The sequence below is a fragment of the Schistocerca piceifrons genome, chromosome 3, assembly GCF_021461385.2.
Source record: "Schistocerca piceifrons isolate TAMUIC-IGC-003096 chromosome 3, iqSchPice1.1, whole genome shotgun sequence".
NCBI lineage: Eukaryota > Metazoa > Arthropoda > Insecta > Orthoptera > Acrididae > Schistocerca > Schistocerca piceifrons.
Window position 1 is genome coordinate 202,031,179 of NC_060140.1, and position 19,807 is coordinate 202,050,985.

Below are 19,807 nucleotides of genomic sequence, written 5' to 3' on the forward strand. Positions count from 1 at the left end.
TCACTTTACTCTCAATCCTTAGTGTACGCTCATTGGATCTTTCATTCAATTTAAGAAGTCCTGCAGTTCTCCTCATATTCAATGTAGACAGGAATGACATAGGTGATTTTTAGCATTCATACCCTTTCACCCTGAATTTTCATTCCATTCTTCAACTCCACTAAACCAAGCACTTTGTTCTCGGTCTTACAGTCTTATTTTTCCCTCTTGGTTGTAGTACATATTGTATATTACACATATTTCTCTATAAGATGCACCAATTTTCCTGAGAATTTCGAACATCTTGCACCATTTTACATTGCTGAATGTTTTTTTGTAGGTCAAAAAATCCTATAAAGGGCAAGCTGATCATCCTCAATTTCCTTTTCAGGTATTCTGTATATTATTCTTGTTACCGGCTTAGGAGCACTAGCTGTTAAATTTTTTATGTGATACTTCTCACACCTATCTAACTTGCTACCTTTGGTATTGTGTGGATGCCATTTTTTGAAAGTCTGGTGATATGTCTCCAGTGTCAGAGATTCCACAAACCAAGCTGAATAGTGATTAATAGATATTCTGAAGGAATGTTGTCTATGCCTTCCACCTTATTTGATCCCATGCCTTCCAAAACTCTGTTAAGCTCTGACTCTAATTCTGGATCTCTGTTTTCCATAAGAACTCCTTTTCTTCTTCTGTAATATCATCATGCAGTTCCTCTCGCCCTCACAAAGGCTTTCAAAATACTCTCAAAATACTCTTGCCACCTATCTGCTCTCTCTCTGTGTTTAACACTGGAATTCATCTTGCATTTTGCATGTTGACACCCTCACTTTTAAGTTCACTGAAGGTTGTTTTGACCTTTATGTATGCTGAATCAGTCCCTCCCGTGACCAACCCTTTCTTGATTTCTTCAAGTTTTTCCTTCAGCCATTTTGCCTATGCTTCCCTGCACTTCCTATTTATTTCAATAGTGTCTTTTCCTGGACCTTTTTCGTATTTCCTTCTTTAATCAGTTTAAGTATTTACTCTGTTACACAAGGTTTCTTTGCAGTACCTTTGTTCTACCTATATATCTCCATCTGACTTCTCTGACGGCCCTTTGTATAAATGTCAGATCCTCTTCAATTTAACTGAATAACATGTTATAAAGCTAGATATTATCATTGTCTTCACAGGATATAATCAGTTCCAAGAAAATTCTGTTTTTGAGGGGCATGATGATTTTCCTTATTTCCCAAGTGGATGTGCGATAAATTTTCATTTCAGTAAATTTCCATTTCTTTTCTTCTTTAGAGTGGTGTTTTACACTCACTTCTGAACTTACAGGACCAGTTTTCATTTATACTTTTATAAAATGATAATTAAAAACGTTTGCTCCACATGAAATGTCTTTCTTGATGCACCTACTCTCTTCAAAATAAATAGTTATATACTTTGAGGCATCTTTCCCTGTCTCTGTTTCTACCACATTTTGTATTTATTTGATTTTTGTCTGATCTTTCAATTTCTGTCTTTCACTGTTGCATTCTAAGCCAAATTATTTTCCCTTGATCTATGATCAGTTCAAAATCATACTATACTGCAAGCCATCTGAGGAGATTACTGTTAAACATCCTGTGGACAACGAGGTCATTAGAGATGGAGCACAAGCTCGGATTAGGGAAGGTTGGGGTAGGAAATCTGCCATGCCCTTTCACAGGAACCATCCTGGCATTTGCTTGAAGTGATTTAGGAAAATCACAGAAAACTTAAATCAGGATGGCCGGATGTGGGTTTGAACTGTCGTCCTCCTGAATGTGAATCCAGTCTGCTAACAACTGCCCCATCTCACTCGGTTTTACAGCAATGCTCATGCATTGTGTGGCCTCAACCAATTCTTTCTGATCTAGTAGCAATTACTTGTTGTATTCTGTATTCCACGGCACAGCGAAAAGTGAGGAAGAGTTTTTGGAACTCCTTCCACAACTTCAGTTTGCCATTTTTCATAATTCCTCTAGTTTAATTTCCACTGTGGCTGTCAGTGAACAGAAAATGTGTTATTATTGTTAGAATGTAGATTGTCAGTTTCTTTGCACTGACAAGTGAGGAGTATTTGTAATGCTAGTACAACAAAATGAGAGATCACTGTTGAAGAGCAGTTATGAAAGGGAGGTACAGTACTTCGGAGTAGGTGTGAAATACCTTTTAGTTGTACAAAGTGCTTTGTGTTTGATTTGGGGGAGTGGGGGGCAGATGGAAGTAGAGCCTTAAAGCATAACGTGTGGAAGCTAACTTTAGATTCCTCAAACATTCTTGTAGAAGTCATAGAAATTTTAATGTAAGTTTGCAGGTCAGTGTCAACATTTTGTGGGAGAATTATCCTATATCTGAAGCAACTATAATGGAAAGAAAGAGTCTCAATAACAATTTTGTTTAGAAGCTATACAGAAGCATATGAATATAGCTAAAATTATTCTACTCATTGAACTATACTGCACATGTTCAGTAGTATTGTTGCCTACAGAAATACTATGACAGATAGCACACAGACATCTTGTACTTTTGGATTACATCATAATTATAAATTCATATAAATTATATATATATATATATATATATATATATATATATATATATATATATATATATATATATATATATATATATATATATATATTGGAATGACTCCTTACCCTCTCCCTTAAAACCCACTTCCTTTCGTCTTTCCCTCTCCTTCCCTCTTTCCTGATGAGGCAACAGTTTGTTGTGAAAGCTTGAATTTTGGGTGTATGTATGTGTCTGTTTGTGTTTCTATCGACCTGCCAGCGCTTTCGTATGGTAAGTCACATCATCTTTGTTTTTAAATATATTATGATATAATTATAAATTCATAATTTTAGTCAAATAGCGTAAATATATGAAAATACATGCAGTAGTTAGCTGGTGACTGCTGAAGGGCTAAAAAAGCTAATACTTCAAGACATACTAAATAAATCAATTAACTACTTATTTTTTTCAAAGCTTGAAAATTTGTCGTAAACACCAATCTTCCCAATTATAGACAACTAAAATGATATAAGGCATAGTGCTTTGCTTCTACTGTTTTTACTTTTTGTTCTACAATTTTAGTAAACCATCATGATAAGATGACACTAACATACAGCCACTTCTTTGGTCTCCTAAAAACTCATCTATAGTTCTCAGCATTAATTCCAGTTCAGTTTTTGACACCTCTTCCTTCAATGAAGGTCATTTACAAATTGGTGGATAGCTTCAGGATTATTTCCATGTACCTAGTTTACAATTTGAAAAATACAACAGGTATAAACTAATAAATAAATCTCATTATAGGTTACAAAAGCGCAAATTTAGTTTTTGACTTATATCAGAAGAGGACACAATAAATCAGATAAAAGTACTGGTAGAAATAAAATATCAGATACAAATTTGTGTGTTTCTTTTCTTTTGCATTTGTTACCTGCGAATATGGAATTCCTGGCTACTAGAAAGATTTTCACTGTCATTTTAGGACTTTCCTGAACATGAATGCACACTATCTGATTGAAATGCAAGGGTACAGGTCTACCATCCAAATGACACTAATGTTGAGAAAAATCAGAAAAAAGAGTTTTTTTTTAACTGCTTTGCCAGTTTCATAATTTCATGCAGTAACTACTACATATCTTAGTTATACCTCAGTGCAACACCAGCGTCAGTTCTAACAGCAGACATAATAAGTTAATACGACATACATAACTACATAACATACGGACATTTACCTTTTTCATATCTTCATATTTCAAGAACAAGATGTTTGGCTCATTTCTTCGATCCCAGAAGCTCAGGATGTGAGACCAGAATGGTGAGAAACAGACTAAACAAGAGAAACATTTTTTTTAAAAAAGGATAGTGTATCCATTGAGAAACTAAGGATAATTATAAGCAAGACAGCATACTATTTTACACATTTAAACAAATTAGCACTCTTCAGCTTGTGAATTTGGCTAAAAGCGAGCAAATATTAATTTCTTAGATGTAGGTCAGGCAGTCTTGCCAATTGTGGTGTGTTACAGGAGGAGGAGGATATTAGTGTTTAACGTCCCGTCGACAACGAGGTCATTAGAGACGGAGCGCAAGCTCGGGTGAGGGAAGGATGGGGAAGGAAATCGGCCGTGCCCTTTCAAAGGAGCCATCCCGGCATTTGCCTAAAGCGATTTTAGGGAAATCACGGAAAATCTAAATCAGGATGGCCGGAGACGGGATTGAACCGTCGTCCTCCCGAATGCGAGTCCAGTGTGCTAACCACTGCGCCACCTCGCTCGGTGGTGTGTTACAGAATAATGACCCTAGACACAAGCTAATTCCAACATTTTCAGAATGCAAAAGCATTTACAACTCTGTTTGTGTAATAAGAGACTAAAGCAAAACACACATCTCCCACTCAGTTGACAGCTCTGAGGAAGACTAAGTTCCATATGAAATAAGTGGAAACAATTTCTAGCTACATCAAACCTTTCTATTTAATAAACAAAAGCAATAATACAATCAATAATATCATTTTATGAGATAGATGAATTCTAACACTGAGAAAATTGGCGTGGGATTTGGTGAAATGTCACTTTAAGTTTATAACAGAGAAAGAGTTTACTTACATAATCCAGAGTACAGTTTGCATGTCATTAGAAAAGTGATGAAAATATTAGTCTACTAATCTGAATCTGTAATGTTTCTATGCTTATGTGTCAGAAGGTCAGGCCTATTAGTTACATCTTGTTCAAAATAACTGGCAACTCGTCCAGAACTGGATTCACATTCTTGCTGCTATGTGAGTCCATCCCTTTGTTCCGAAGGACCTATCACATTAGTTTGCTTTTACCTTCTGAGTTATGCCCTGTGTCTATCAGAAGGGCTGTCTCAGTTGTCCATGTGCTCATTTCCTTATTTGGTACCTGAAGTTAGAAAGGCTGTTGAAATGTGTTTCCCCTATCATGCAGTGGTCACTCGCAGTGGAACCTCCACCACTACCATAGTCTTCATCCCTACCATGACGTTTGTGCAGCTATGAGTCCATGCAATTTAAGTACAGATGTTGTACAACCAATCTGCACAAAATTCTTCTAAGTCTCAGATCTAAGGAATGATAGATTACTTGGTCAGATTTATAATTTGGACAGGTTTGCACATATGCTAAATACAACATGTGAGCGTTTCTTTAGCTATCTTTGAAATGAACAAAGGGATATCAAAGAATTATTGTTACCATTGCACAGGGTGAGATGTTCTGGCTGTTTTACTGGCATTTAGCAGATGCTGCATTTCTCATGGTCAATCAAGTTTGGCTCTGAGGTGAGGTTATTTCAGTGTCGCAATATTCAAAGCAATTTTTTGAGTTTACTTAAGTGGCCTATGACTGGTAACATGTAGTAAGAGGGACACAGATAGGAAGCATGACTATGTAGACTTGGCAGTCAGTGGGTAATTAATTAATTCATTCAACTGAAAGGTTAATGAATTTTCATAGTTTCTATAAACTTGTGAATGCAAGAAGTTGGTAATAAATAATCTTAGAGAGTTAATGGCGAAATTGTGATTCATAGTTGATAACAAAGTTAATGTTTCAAATGTTGAAAGTTACTGAGAGACAGCAGTTATATTTTTTTATGGCATGGACTTCTGTGGGTCTGACTTTCAAAAGATAGTGTGTTGTGAGTTACCCTGGACAGGTGTTATTATTTGGTAACCAATTTAGATTGTGACGTTTGGTGGCGTGGGAAATAGTTGTAGAAATGGACTAGGCAGAGTTCCTCAAAGTGGAAATATACTGTGTTGTTTCCATGGTGATTGAATTGTTTGATTTCATGTTTCTGTTTTGATACTGGTATTTTTACTTATTATCCAGAAACATTTTTTATTTCTCATCTCTCAGAGCAAATAAAGTACCATACAGCTGCACATATTACAAATACAATATATTTCAAGGAGTTGTTGAAAATATGATCCTAAACGGAAAATGAAATATAGAGGTATTACCTGTTAGAGCAATGCTGGAATTTGAGAAGATGTCAAGAATTTAATTGTTTTCTACCTCTTTGGAGCGTTGCAAAACCACAATTGTTGCTTTGGTAGGCAGGGACCGTTCAAAACCATTCGACAAAATTTGAACAGGATCTAAAGCAGCAAATGATGTTTATTCGTTGCAACCATCCAGCCACCCTGTTTCACACTCACTTGTGGCATGATTATGGAAGGCTGGAGAGGGACGAGGGGGGAGGGTTATTGCAATATTGACAAATACGCGGATGAAACGGCAAAGGATCCCTCTAAAACAACCCTCCCACCTCCCTCACAGTTCCACCGCTGCGGCTCTAACGCCTGATGGCAGGCAACCCTTCGGCACCTCTTACGTTCTGGAAATGCACAAGCCGGCACTACAGTAAAGGCCGGTTCCCACTAGAGCGCGGCGTGCGGCAACGGCAGCGGCAAGCGTTTTCCGCTTTGACGCGGCGGCTCGCGGAATTGGCGTTCCCATCTGGAAGCGGCAGACGCTAGCGGTAGCCAATGACGGACAGCCACTGAGGTACGGGGTGGGACCCACCGAAACGACCGGTGTGTTTGAATAACTATATCTTACACCTAAATCAAGGAAAGACGAAGTTGGGTGAAGACATACCAATTTTTCATTTTCTGCACAATGTACTCTATCACATATTTCATTATTCATGTTTTCTCATTTCAACATAAACAGATTTCATGACTACCGTTCATGATTGTTCACTATCTCCTAACACATTGAAACAATGTACGATAAAAGAGATTATTCAGGTAGTTAAGTGAGACAAAAATTTAAAGTGTGATACGGTAGCAGGTACACGAAAACAGTAAGAACACAAAGGCTAGGTGGAAGGGATGTAAGTGGAAGCCACCTGATAGAATTTCGCACAGAGCATAATGTAATCATCGCCAGCCCCTTGCTTAAGAATCGTGAAAGAATAATATATATTTGGAACAGAGTTTTCGAAACCAGATTTTAAATTGTAAGGCATTTCCTGGTGCAGACGCAAACCTGACTGAAGACTGTCAATAGCAAGAAAAGCGTTCTGAAAAAGAAAATTTGTTCACACCAAATATAAATTGTAATGGTTGGATACTATTTTACAAAGGTATTTGTGTGGAGTGCAGCCTTGTATGTAAGTCAAACGTGGGCGATGAACAGTTCTGTCAAGAAGACAATGGACGCTTTCAAAACGTGGTGATCAATAAGAATGCTCAAGATTAGATACGAGTATCGTGTGACTAAAGAAGAGGTACGGAATTAAATAGAGGAGGAAGAGGAAATTACGGCACAACTTTGACAACAATAGGGGTTAGTTGACAGGACATATTATGGGGCGTCAAAGAGTGGGGACAAAGGGGTTGGGTCATAGTATTCTGATAACAATCATCTGTTGAAATACTATTCTACTATTTTATCTATTAATGTAAGCAGTAAATTTACTCTTCCATGCACTCCTCCACAAAACATTTAAACCAAAACTGAAATCAGCTGAACACCAAATCTTTCAACCACTGTCTGACAACTACTGGATTCACTTTCAACTTTCTATAGCTATCACTGGCTAGCCACACACACATACAGATATAAGGAGAACAAAAATAAACAAACATTAGTTTTCAGCATATAATTCTGCAGGTTGGCAACATGTACATAAACAAACCAGACAGGAAGGGACATGAGGTGAACACACTGTAGTTACGACTTCAAATCAGAGTTTTCGGTAAAACGTCTACTACTAGTGACAGAAGAAAAAAGAGCGAACATGAAAATGTGCTTATGTTCCATAATCTAAGTTTTAGTTCAACCTCTAGCATGTGACCAGGTGAGGGGAAACGTATATGTCCGCCAAAAACTCGATTCACTGTAAGTAATCAGTCATTCACGTAAAAAAAGATGTCAACTGTTTTATAATCTGCAAGTATCACATATCAAAACAAAACTGAATCATTCTAGATTCCACCGAAGATGCCTTAAAGTAAAAGGCGAAACGCGTCTTGAATCAGTAAAGTACACTGGATAAAGAAAAAAAAGTTTGTTACTTACCAAAGGAAATAATCAATAGCTGTAGATATTTAGTAAATTACATCTTATGACATACCAGCAAATTAGTTTCGGTTTAACTTCTCATACCACGTGCTATTAAATGCTACTGAAAAAAATTCATCTATCCCTTCTGAAAAACTGTAGTTAATTTCATATCTCGGTAGATAAACAGATTTAGGATGTTTATCATGCAACGAAATACATGACTTTTCACAAGTTATTGTTTGCAAAATGACACGTTTTGATTTCTTGAACTGTTTACGAAATTTGCGGGTGATACAACCACATGGTTTACGACGAGCAGGATGAAGTACCGGTCGTGTCGCGAAAACCCGCGCGCGGTCACCGCACAGCCCGTCCGCTGACATATCATTCAATATCTCGAGAACGGTGATAGCTATCGACTTGCTCTCAGCTATAAAAACAATTTCGATATGTTGACTAAATTTCATATGCAATAATGTATTACCTAAAATGAACTGTACGCAAAGTCCACGCAATGCGTTTTTACCTCTGCACACTCATTAAAATTTCGTGTAAAGGTTTACGTAAATGCGATACAGCAAGTAACCACGATGAGTAACGAAAAGAAATTCAGTCCTTTATCGAGAGAAGATATCAGGCTGTAACATGCCCAAGAATCAAATTTTTCTGCCGAATAGTTTCCTTGGAATCGGATGATAAGTATTTCACAGCTGCCGCCGCGTCCGCGCCAGCGGTTCGGCGAAAGTTCGTGTGGCCCGGGGTTCCGTACCTGACGTCACGCTCAGCGCGTTCTGTGATTGGCGGCGCGGACCTGGAGCGCGGCACGCGGCAACGGATGCGGTTCGACATGGTCAAACCGCGACGCAGAGCCCGCCGCTCCGTGCCGCTGACGCCATTTCCATGGCAACCACGCCGCTGACGCGCGGCAGCCCTAGTGGGAACCGGCCTTAAAGGCCGAGGCCGGTTCCCACTAGGACTGCCGCGCGTCAAAACCGCGCGGCAGCGGCGTGGTTGCCATGGAAACCCAGTCCGCGGCGCGGCGCGGCGGCCTCTGCGTCGCGGTTTGACCATGTCGAACCGCTGCCGCGTGACGCGCTCCAGGTGCGCGCCGCCAATCACAGAACGCGCTGAGCGTGACGTCATGTACAGAACCCCGGGCCACACGAACTTTCGCCTAAAGGCCGGTTCCCACTAGAGCGCAGCAGCGCGTCGTGCGGCAACGGCAGCGGCAAGCGTTTTCCGCTTTGACGCGGAGGCTCGCGGAATTGGCGTTCCCACCTGGAAGCGGCAGACGCTAGCGGTAGCCAATGACGAACAGCTACTGAGGTACGGGGTGGGACCCACCGAAACGACCGGTGTGTTTGAATAACTATATCTTATAGCTACATGAAGGAAAGACGAAGTTAGGTGAAGACATGCAAATTTTTCATTTTCTGTACAATGTACTCTTTTACACATTTCATTATTATGTTTTCTCATTTCAATATAAACAGATTTCATGACTACCGTTCATGATTGTTCACTATCTCCTTACACATTGAAACAATGTACGATAAAAGAGATTATTCAGATAGTTAAGCGAGACAAAAATTTAAAGTGTGATACGGTAGCAGGTACAGGAAAACACTAAAAACACAAAGGCTTGGGGGAAGGGATGAAAGTGGAAGCCACCTGATAGAATTTAGCACAGAGCACAATGTAATCATCACCAGCACCTTGCTTAAGAATCATGAAAGAATAATACATACTTGGAACAAAGTTTTCGAAACCAGATTTTAAATTATAAGATATTTCCTGGTGCAGACGCAAACCTACAATAATTTATTGGTTACGAGCTGCGGTTTACAACTAAAGAGACAGTAAACGGTAGCAAATTAAGGAAATGGAACTTGAATAAGTCAAGACCCACAGTTTTTCGATAATCTTTAAGTTACCGTAATGCAACGACTGACTGAAACAGAGAAAGGAATCCGCTAGAATACGAATGGATATCTTTGAGAGAAAAAGTGAATGCAGCAGAGTATGTGAACGGGAAGAAGGTACAGTAGAAATCGTTAGATAAAACGTGATATATTAAATTTGACACGAGGTAAATATATAAAAATGCAGCAAATAAAGTAGGCCATGGGAAATAGAAATGTCTAAACATGACGTTGACAGAAAGTCCAAAATTGCAAGGCGATTTTGCACTTGGAAAACAGGGGAATGAAAATGAGAAAGAACAAAGAAAACTTTGCTCAAAGGAGAAGCAACTGCCAAGGACTCATCTGGCAAGCCAGAACTAAGCAAATAAGAGAAGGCTAGAAAGTAGAAGGAATATGTAGAGACGAGAGGGGGAGGGGTTGTACAAACTAACATAAGCACAATGTTAGATTCCTGTGAAATGTCTGAACACGCAAGGCAATACTGATCCTACCACTTAGTTAAGTAGACACACTGAAGAACTGCGAAACTGTGTTTATAGCATTTGCATGTTTAGAGAAAGATTTTGACAATCTTAATTAAAACATTCTTTGAAGCTCTAAAACATAGGGCCATAAGATTATCTACAACTTGTACAGAAACCAAACTGCATTTCTAAGACTTTAATGACTTGCAAGGGAAGCAGTAATTGAGAAGGCAGAAGTAGAGAGGATATAAAATGAAGACTGTGAATAGCAACAAAAGCGTTCTAAAAAAGAAACTTTGTTCACATCGAATATAAATTCTAATGATTGGGTACAATTTTACAAAGGTATTTGTGTGGAGTGCAGCCTTGTATGTAAGTGAAACGTGGGCTATGAACAGTTCTGTCAAGAAGACAATGGACGCTTTCAAAACGTGGTGATCAATAAGAATGCTGAAGATTAGATATGAGGATCATGTAACTAAAGAAGAGGAACGGAATTAGAGCAGGAAGAGGAAGAGGAAATTACGGCACAACTTTGACTACAAGAGGGGTAAGTTGACAGGACATATTATGAGGCGTCAAAGAGTGAGGACAAAGGGGTTGGCTGATAGTATTCTGATAATAATCATCTGTTGAAATGCTATTCTGCTATTTTATCGATTAATGTAAGCAGTGAATTTACTATTCCATGCACTTCTCCACAAAACATTTAAACCAGAACTGAAATCAGCTGAACACCAAATCTTTCAACCACTGTCTGACAACTACTGCATTCTCTTTCAACTTTCTATAACAATCACTGGCTAGCCACACACACATAAAGATATAAGGAGGACCGAAATAAACAAACATTAGTTTTCAGCATATAATTCTTTAGATTGGCAACATGCACATAAACACATCAAACAGGAAGGGACATGAGGTGAACACACTGTAGTTATGACTTCAAATCAGTGTTTTTGGTAAAATGTCTACAGCTAGTGACAGAAGAAAAAAGAGCGAACATGAAAATGTGCTTATGTTCCATAATCTAAGTTTTAGTTCAACCTCTAGCATGTGACCAGGTGAGGGGAAACGCAGATGTCCGCCAAAAACTCGATTCACTGTAAGTAATCAGTTGTTGTTGTTGTGGTCTTCAGTCCTGAGACTGGTTTGATGCAGCTCTCCATGCTACTCTATCCTGTGCAAGCTTCTTCATCTCCCAGTACCTATTGCAGCCTACATCCTTCTGAATCTGCTTAGTGTATTTATCTCTTGGTCTCCCTCTACGAGTTTTACCCTCCACGCTGCCCTCCAATACTAAATTGGTGATCCCTCGATGTCTCAGAACATGTCCTACCAACCGATCCCTTCTTCTAGTCAAGTTGTCCCACAAACTTCTCTTCTCCCCAATTCTATTCAATATCTCCTCATTAGTTATGTGATCTACCCATCTAATCTTCAGCATTCTTCTGTAGCACCACATTTCGAAAGCTTCTATTCTCTTCTTGTCTAAACTATTTATCGTCCACGTTTCACTTCCATACATGGCTACACTCCATACAAGTACTTTCAGAAACGACTTTCTGACATTTAAATCTATACTCGATGTTAACAAATTTTTCTTCTTCAGAAACGCTTTCCTTGCCATTGCCAGTCTACTTTTATATCCTCTCTACTTCGACCATCGTCAGTTATTTTGCTCCCCAAATATCAAAATTCCTTTACTACCTTAAGTGTCTCATTTCCTAATCTAATTCCATCAGCATCACCCGACTTACTTCGACTACATTCCATTATCCTCGATTTGCTTTTGTTGATGTTCATCTTATATCCTCCTTTCAAGACACTGTCCATTCCGTTCAGAGTAATCAGTTATTCACGTAAAAAAAGATGTGAACTGTTTTATAATCTGCAAGTATCACATATCAAAACAAAACTGAATCATTCTAGATTCCACCGAAGATGCCTTAAAGTAAAAGGCGAAACGCGTCTTGAACCAATAAAGTACACTGGATAAAGAAAAAAACGTTTGTTACTTCCAAAGGAAATAATCAATAGCTGTAGATAATTAGCAAATTACGTCTTACGACATACCAGCAAATTAGTCTCGGTTTAACTTCTCATTACACATGCTATTAAATGCTGTTTAAAAAAATTCATCTATCCCTTCCGAAAAAACTGTAGTTTCTTTCATATCTTGGTAGGTAAACAGATTTTGGATATTTATCATGCGACGAAATACATAAGTTTTTACAAGTTATCGTTTGCAAAAAAAAACACGTTTCGATTTCTTGAACTGTTTACGAAATTTGCAGTTGATACAACCACATGGTTTACGACGAGCAGGACGAAAGTATCGGTCGCGTAGCGAGCGACCCGCGCGCGGTCACCGCACAGCCCGTCCGTCGACATATCATCCAATATCTCGAGAACGGTGATAGCTATCGTTCTGCTCTCAGCTTTAGAAACAATTTCGATATGTTGACTAAATTTCATACGCAATAATGTATAACCTAAAATGAACTGTACGCAAAGTCCACGCAATGCGTTTTTACCTCTGCACACTCATTCAAATTTCGTGTAAAGGTTTACGTAAATGCGATACAGCAAGTAACCACGACTAATAACGAAAAGAAATTTGGTCCTTTATCGAGAGAAGATATCAGGCTGTAACATGCCCAAGAATCAAATTTTTCTACCGAATAGTTTCCTTGGAATCGGATGATAAGTATTTCATAGCTGCCGCCGCGTCCGCGCCAGCGGTTCGGCGAAAGTTCGTGTGGCCCGGGAGTCCGTACCTGACGTCACGCTCAGTGCGTTCTGTGATTGGCGGCGCGCACCTGGAGCGCGGCACGCGGCAGCGGAAGCGGTTCGACATGGTCAAACCGCGTCGCAGAGCCCGCCGCGCCTTGCCGCTGACGCCATTTCCATGGCAACCACGCCGCTGACGCGCCGTTTTGACGCGCGGCAGCCCTAGTGGGAACCGGCCTTAACAGCTGGCGCGGACGCGGCGGCAGCTATGAAATACTTATCATCCGATTCCAAGGAAACTATTCGGTAGAAAAATTTGATTCTTGGGCATGATACAACCTGATACCTTCTCTCGGTAAAGGACCGAATTTCTTTTCGTTATTCGTCGTGGTTGCTTGCTGTATTGCATTTACGTAAACCTTTACACGAAATTTTAATGAGTGTGCAGAGGTAAAAACGCATTGTGTGGACTTTGCGTACAGTTCATTTTAGGTAATACATTATTGCGCATGAAATTTAGTCAACATATCGAAATTGTTTTTAAAGCTGAGAGCAGAACGATGGCTATAACCGTTCTCGACATATTGAATGATATGTCGGCGGACGGGCTGTGCGGTGACCGCGCGCGGGTCGCTCGCGACGCGACCGGTACTTCGTCCTGCTCGTCGTAAACCATGTGGTTGTGTCACCCGCAAATTTCGTAAACAGTTCAAGAAATCGAAACGTGTTTTTTTGCAAACGATAAGTTGTAAAAAGTCATGTATTTCGTCGCATGATAAATATCCATAATCTGTTTATCTACCGAGATATGAAAGTAACTACAGTTTTTCAGAAGGGATAGATGATTTTTTTTAAACGGCATTTTACAGCATGTGGAATGAGAAGTTAAACCGAAACTAATTTGCTGGTATGTCATAAGATGTAATTTGCTAAGTATCTACAGTTATTGATTATTTCCTTTGGTAAGTAACAAACTTTTTTTTTCTTTATCCAGTGTACTGTATTGGTTCAAGACGTGTTTTGCCTTTTACTTTAAGGCATCTTCGGTGGAATCTAGAATGATTCAGTTTTGTTTGGATATGTGATACTTGCAGATTATAAAACAGTTCACATCTTTTTTTTACGTGAATAACTGATTACTTACAGAGAATCGAGTTTTTGGCGGTCATCTGCATTTCCCCTCACCTGGTTACACGCTGGAGCTTGAGCTAAAACATAGATTATGGAACATTTTCATGTTCGCTCTTTTTTCTTCTCAGCTGTAGACATTTTACCGAAAACACTGATTTGAAGTCGTAACTACAGTGTGTTCACCTGATGTCCCTTCCTGTTTGGTTTGTTTATGTACACGTTGCCAACCTAAAGAATTATATGCTGAAAACTAATGTTTGTTTATTTCTGTTCTCCTTATATCTGTATGTCTGTGTGGCTAGCCAGTGATAGTTATAGAAAGTTGAAAGTGAATGCAGTAGTTAGACAGTGGTTGAAAGATTTGGTGTTCAGCTGATTTCAGTTTTAGTTTAAATGTTTTGTAGAGAAGTGTGTGGAAGAGTAAATTCACTGCTTACGTTAATAGATAAAATAGTAGAACAGCATTTCAACAGATGATTATTATCAGAATACTATCACCCAACCCCTCTGTCCTCACTCTTTGACGCCTCATAATATGTCCTGTCAACTAACCCCTCTTGTAGTCAAAGTTGTGCCATAATTTCCTCTTCCTCCTCTATTTAATTCCGTACCTCTTCTCTAGTTACACAATCCTCGTATCTAATCTTGAGCATTCTTATTGATCACCACGTTTTGAAAGCGTGCATTGTTTTCTTGACAGAACTATTCATCATCCACGTTTCACTTACATACAAGGCTGCACTTCACACAAATACCTTTGTAAAATAGTTTCCAACCATTAGAATTTATATTCGATGTGAACAAATAATCTTTTTCAGAACACTTGTCTTGCTATTTACAGTCTTCATTTTATATCCTCTCTACTTCTGCCTTCTCAATTACTGCTTCCCTTTCAAGTCATTGAAGTCTTAGAAATGCAGTTTGGTTTCTGTACAAGATGTAGATAATCTTGTGGCTCAGTGTTTTATCGATGATATCTCCAGAGCTTCAAAGAATGTTTCAATTAAGATTGTCAAAACCTTTCTCTAAACATGCAAATGCTATAAACAAAGTTTCGCAGTTCTTCAGTGTGTCTACTTCGCTAAGTAGTACGATCAGTATTGCCTTGCGTGTTCAGACATCTCACAGGAATCTAACATTGTGCTTATGTTAGTTTGTACAACCCCTCCCCCTCCCCTCTCTACATATTCCTTCCACTTTCTAGCCTTCTCTTCTTTGCTTAGTTCTGGCTTGCCAAATGAGTTCTTGACAGTTGCTTCTCCTTTGAGCAAAGTTTTCTTTGTTCTTTCTCATTTTCATTCCCCTATGTTTTACAAGTGCAAAATCGCGTTGCAGTTTTGGACTTTCTGTCAACGTCATGTTTAGACATTTCTATTTCCCCTGGCCTACTTTATTTGCTGCATTTTTTTATTTTTCCCTCTTGTCAGATTTAACATGTCACGTTTTACCTGCACCTTCTTCCTGTTCACATACTTTGCTGCATTCACCGCTTCTCTCAAAGATATCCATTCGTATTCTAGCGGATTCCTTCCTCTGTTACAGCCAGTCGTTGCATTACGGTAACTTTAAGACTATCGAAAAACTGTGACTCTTGACTTACTCAAGTTCCATTTCCTTAATTTGCTACCGTTTACTGTCTGTTTAGTTGTAAACTGCAGCTCGTAACCAATAAATTATTGTAGGTTTGCATCTGCACCGGGAAATGTCTTATAATTTAAAATCTGGTTTCGAAAACTCTGTTCCAAATATGTATTATTCTTTCACGATTCTTAAGCAAGGGGCTGGCGATGATTACATTATGCTCTGTGCGAAATTCTATCAGGTGGCTTCAACTTTCATCCCTTCCCCCAAGCCTTTATGTTCTTACTGTTTTCCAGTACCTACTAGCGTATCACATTTTAAATTTTTGTCTCCATTAAGTATCTGAATAATCTCTTTTGTCGTACATTGTTTCAATGTGTTAGGAGATAGTGAACAATCATGAATGGTAGTCATAAAATCTGTTTATGGTGAAATGAGAAAACATGAATAATGAAATATGTGAAAAAGTACATTGTGCAGAAAATGAAAAATTGGTATGTCTGTACCCAACTTCGTCTTTCCTTCATGTAGGTGTAAGATATAGTTAATCAAACGCACCGGGCGTTTCAGTGGGTCCCGCCCCGTACCTCAGTGGCTCTGTGTCATTGGCTACTGCTAGCGTCTGCCGCTTCCAGATGGGAACGCCAATTCCGCGAGCCGCCGCGTCAAAGCGGAAAACGCTTGCCGCTGCCGTTGCCGCACGACACGCTGCCGCGCTCTAGTGGGAACCGGCCTTAACAGCGGGTCGTCGCTCAGCTCACTGAATGTTGAATGTCGAAGGCTCTGTACAGATCAATGAAGGCGCACAGGTGGCAGTGAAGGTGTGGCTGAAATGGTGTGTCTTACAGGCACCCATAGATGTTTTATTCAAGCAGGTGTCAACCCCACTGAGATAACGCTGCAGGAGGGTGCAAAACTGGGGGCCTGAAAAATCATTAGCTGCTCGGATGGCGTTCGAATTTCGTTGAGATATTTTGAACGGTCCTTAGTGGTTCCACCCCGTCACAAGAGCAAAAACTGCGGTTGCACTGCACTCCAAAGTGGAACGATCACGTTCAATGGGGTTGCTGGCCTATGATGTCCTTAGAGAACGGATGAACCGTCCGGGGGGGTGTCAGCAGTGTCAGAGATTGGCAAGATCTTCGTCTTGTTGCTCATCACACTGCGAACTGTCGTTTTCGACCGCTAAATGTTGGGAATCAACGCCCTGGAGAAAGTGTGGTTCCTCTGACGCTCTTCATACTACCCTCTAAGGCCGTGGCGGCGTACGAAATGGTTTCCTCGACACCCATAAGAAAACCGCTTGATTTCGAGGCTTGGCATCTCGGTTCTGATCTCTACCGCAGAGGCGTCAATAAGAGGTGTGAAATGTGGGTAGGAAGGGGTGTGTCGACCATCTCATCATGTGACACGTCTGCGGTGGCGTTGGGCGGAATTGTGATGAAATTCGATGGCAATGTGACGCTATCGGTCCACCTTACACCTCACATGAACTTCTGAACTCTGGCCTTTTCCGCATGTGTCAACACCTTGCTGTTTGAAGCGTCGCCAAGTCGGAGGTTGACAACACAGGGTGGCACGCTTTTGCGACATTACAGAGGAAGGTTGTACGCACCATTGAACCAAATTTCTAACTTCCGTCTCCCACTGGGAGACAATTACGGGGTTTCAAAAAGCGACTCTGATTGTGTTGCGCAGTGTAAAGCACTCTAAGCTTATACAGGGTGGTCCATTGATAGTGACCGGGCCAAATATCTCACGAAATAAGCATCAAACGAAACAGCTACAAAGAACGAAACTTGCCTAGCTTGAAGGGGGAAACCAGATGGCGCAATGGTTGGGCTGCTAGATGGCGCTGCCATAGGCCAAACGGATATCAACTGCGTTTTTTAAAATGGGAACCCCCATTTTTATTACATATTTGTGTACTAGGTAAAGAAATATGAATGTTTTAGTTGGACCACTTCTTTCCCTTTGTGATAGATGGCGCTGTAATAGTCACAAATGTATAAGAACGTGGTATCAAGTAACATTCCGATAGTACGGACGGTATTTGCTTCGTGATACATTACCCGTGTTAAAATGGACCGTTTACCAATTGCGGAAAAGGTCGATATCGTGTTGATGTATAGCTATTGTGATCAAAATGCCCAACGGGCGTGTGCTATGTAATCTGCTCGGTATCCTGGACGACATCATCCAAGTGTCCGGACCATTCGCCGGATAGTTACGTTATTTAAGGAAACAGGAAGTGTTCAGCCACATGTGACACGTCAACCACGACCTGCAACAAATGATGATGCCCAAGTAGGCGTTTTAGCTGCTGTCGCGGCTAATCCGCACATCAGTAGCATACGAATTGCGCGAGAATCGCGAATCTCAAAAACGTCGGTGTTGAGAATGCTACATCAACATCGATTGCACCCGTACCATATTTCTGTGCACCAGCAATTGCATGGCGACGACTTTGAACGTCGTGTACAGTTCTGCCACTGGGCACAAGAGAAATTACAGGACGATGACAGATTTTTTGCACGCGTTCTATTTAGCCAGGAAGCGTCATTCACCAACAGCGGTAACATAAACCGGCATAATATGCACTATTGGGCAACGGAAAATCCACGATGGCTGCGACAAGTGGAACATCAGCGACCTTGGTGGGTTAATGTATGGTGCGGCATCATGGGAGGAAGGATAATTGGTCCCCATTTTATCGATGGCAATCTAAATGGTGCAATGTATGCTGATTTCCTACGTAATGTTCTACTGATGTTACTACAAGATGTTTCACTGCATGACAGAATGGCGATGTACTTCCAACGTGATGGCTGTCCGGCACATAGCTCGTGTGCGGTTGAAGCGGTATTGAATAGCATATTTCATGACAGGTGGATTGGTCTCGAAGCATCATACCATGGCCCGCACGTTCACCGGATCTGACGTCCCCGGATCTCTTTCTGTGGGGAAAGTTGAAGGATACTTGCTATCGTGATCCACCGACAACGCCTGACAACATACGTCAGCGCGTTGTCAATGCATTTGCGAAAATTACGGAAGGCGAACTACTCGCTGTTGAGAAATGTCGTTACACGTATTGCGAAATGCATTGAGGTTGACGGACATCATTTTGAGCATTTTTTGCATTAATGTGGTATTTACAGGTAATCACGCTGTCAACAGCATGCGTTCTCAGAAATGATAAGTTTACAAAGGTACATGTATCACAGTGGAACAACCAAAGTAAAATGTTCAAACGTACCTACGTTCTGTATTTTAATTTAAAAAACCTACCTGTTACCAACTGTACGTCTAAAATTGTGTTTGTGACTATTAGAGCGCCATCTATCACAAAGGGAAAAAAGTCGTCCAACTAAAACATTCATATTTCTTTACGTACTACACGAATGTTGTTGTTGTGGTCTTCAGTCCTGAGACTGGTTTGATGTAGTTCTCCATGCTCCTCTATCCTGTGCAAGATTCTTCATCTCCCAGTACCTACTGCAACCTACATCCTTCTGAATCTGCTTAGTGTATTCATCTCTTGGTCTCCCTCTATGATTTTTACCCTCCATGCTGCCCTCCAGTACCAAATGGGTGATCCCTTGATGCCTCAGAACATGTCCTACTAACCGATCCCTTCTTCTAGTCAAGTTGTGCCACAAACTTCTCTTCTCCCCAATCCTATTCAGTACCTCCTCATTAGTTATGTGATCTACCCATCTAACCTTCAGCATTCTTCTGTAGCACCACATTTCGAAAGCTTCTATTCTCTTCTTGTCCAAACTATTTATCGTCCATGTTTCACATCCATACACGGCTACACTCCATGTAATAAAAAATGGGGGTTCCTATTTTTAAAAAACGCAGCTGATATCCGTTTGACCTATGGCAGCGCCATCTAGCGGGCCAACCATAGCGCCATCTAGTTT

General features: G+C 40.3%; 1 protein-coding gene across 2 annotated transcripts in view; it reads right to left on the minus strand.

Moving 5' to 3' along the window:
- LOC124789579 (luciferin sulfotransferase-like) overlaps window positions 1-19,807 on the minus strand; it is a 172,269-nt gene that overhangs the window by 6,021 nt on the left and 146,441 nt on the right. For both annotated transcript variants that reach the window (XM_047256986.1, XM_047256985.1), the window contains exon 5: window positions 3,741-3,835. In XM_047256986.1, coding sequence (XP_047112942.1) covers window positions 3,741-3,835 — 95 coding nt within the window. The remainder of the gene's footprint in view (window positions 1-3,740; window positions 3,836-19,807) is intronic.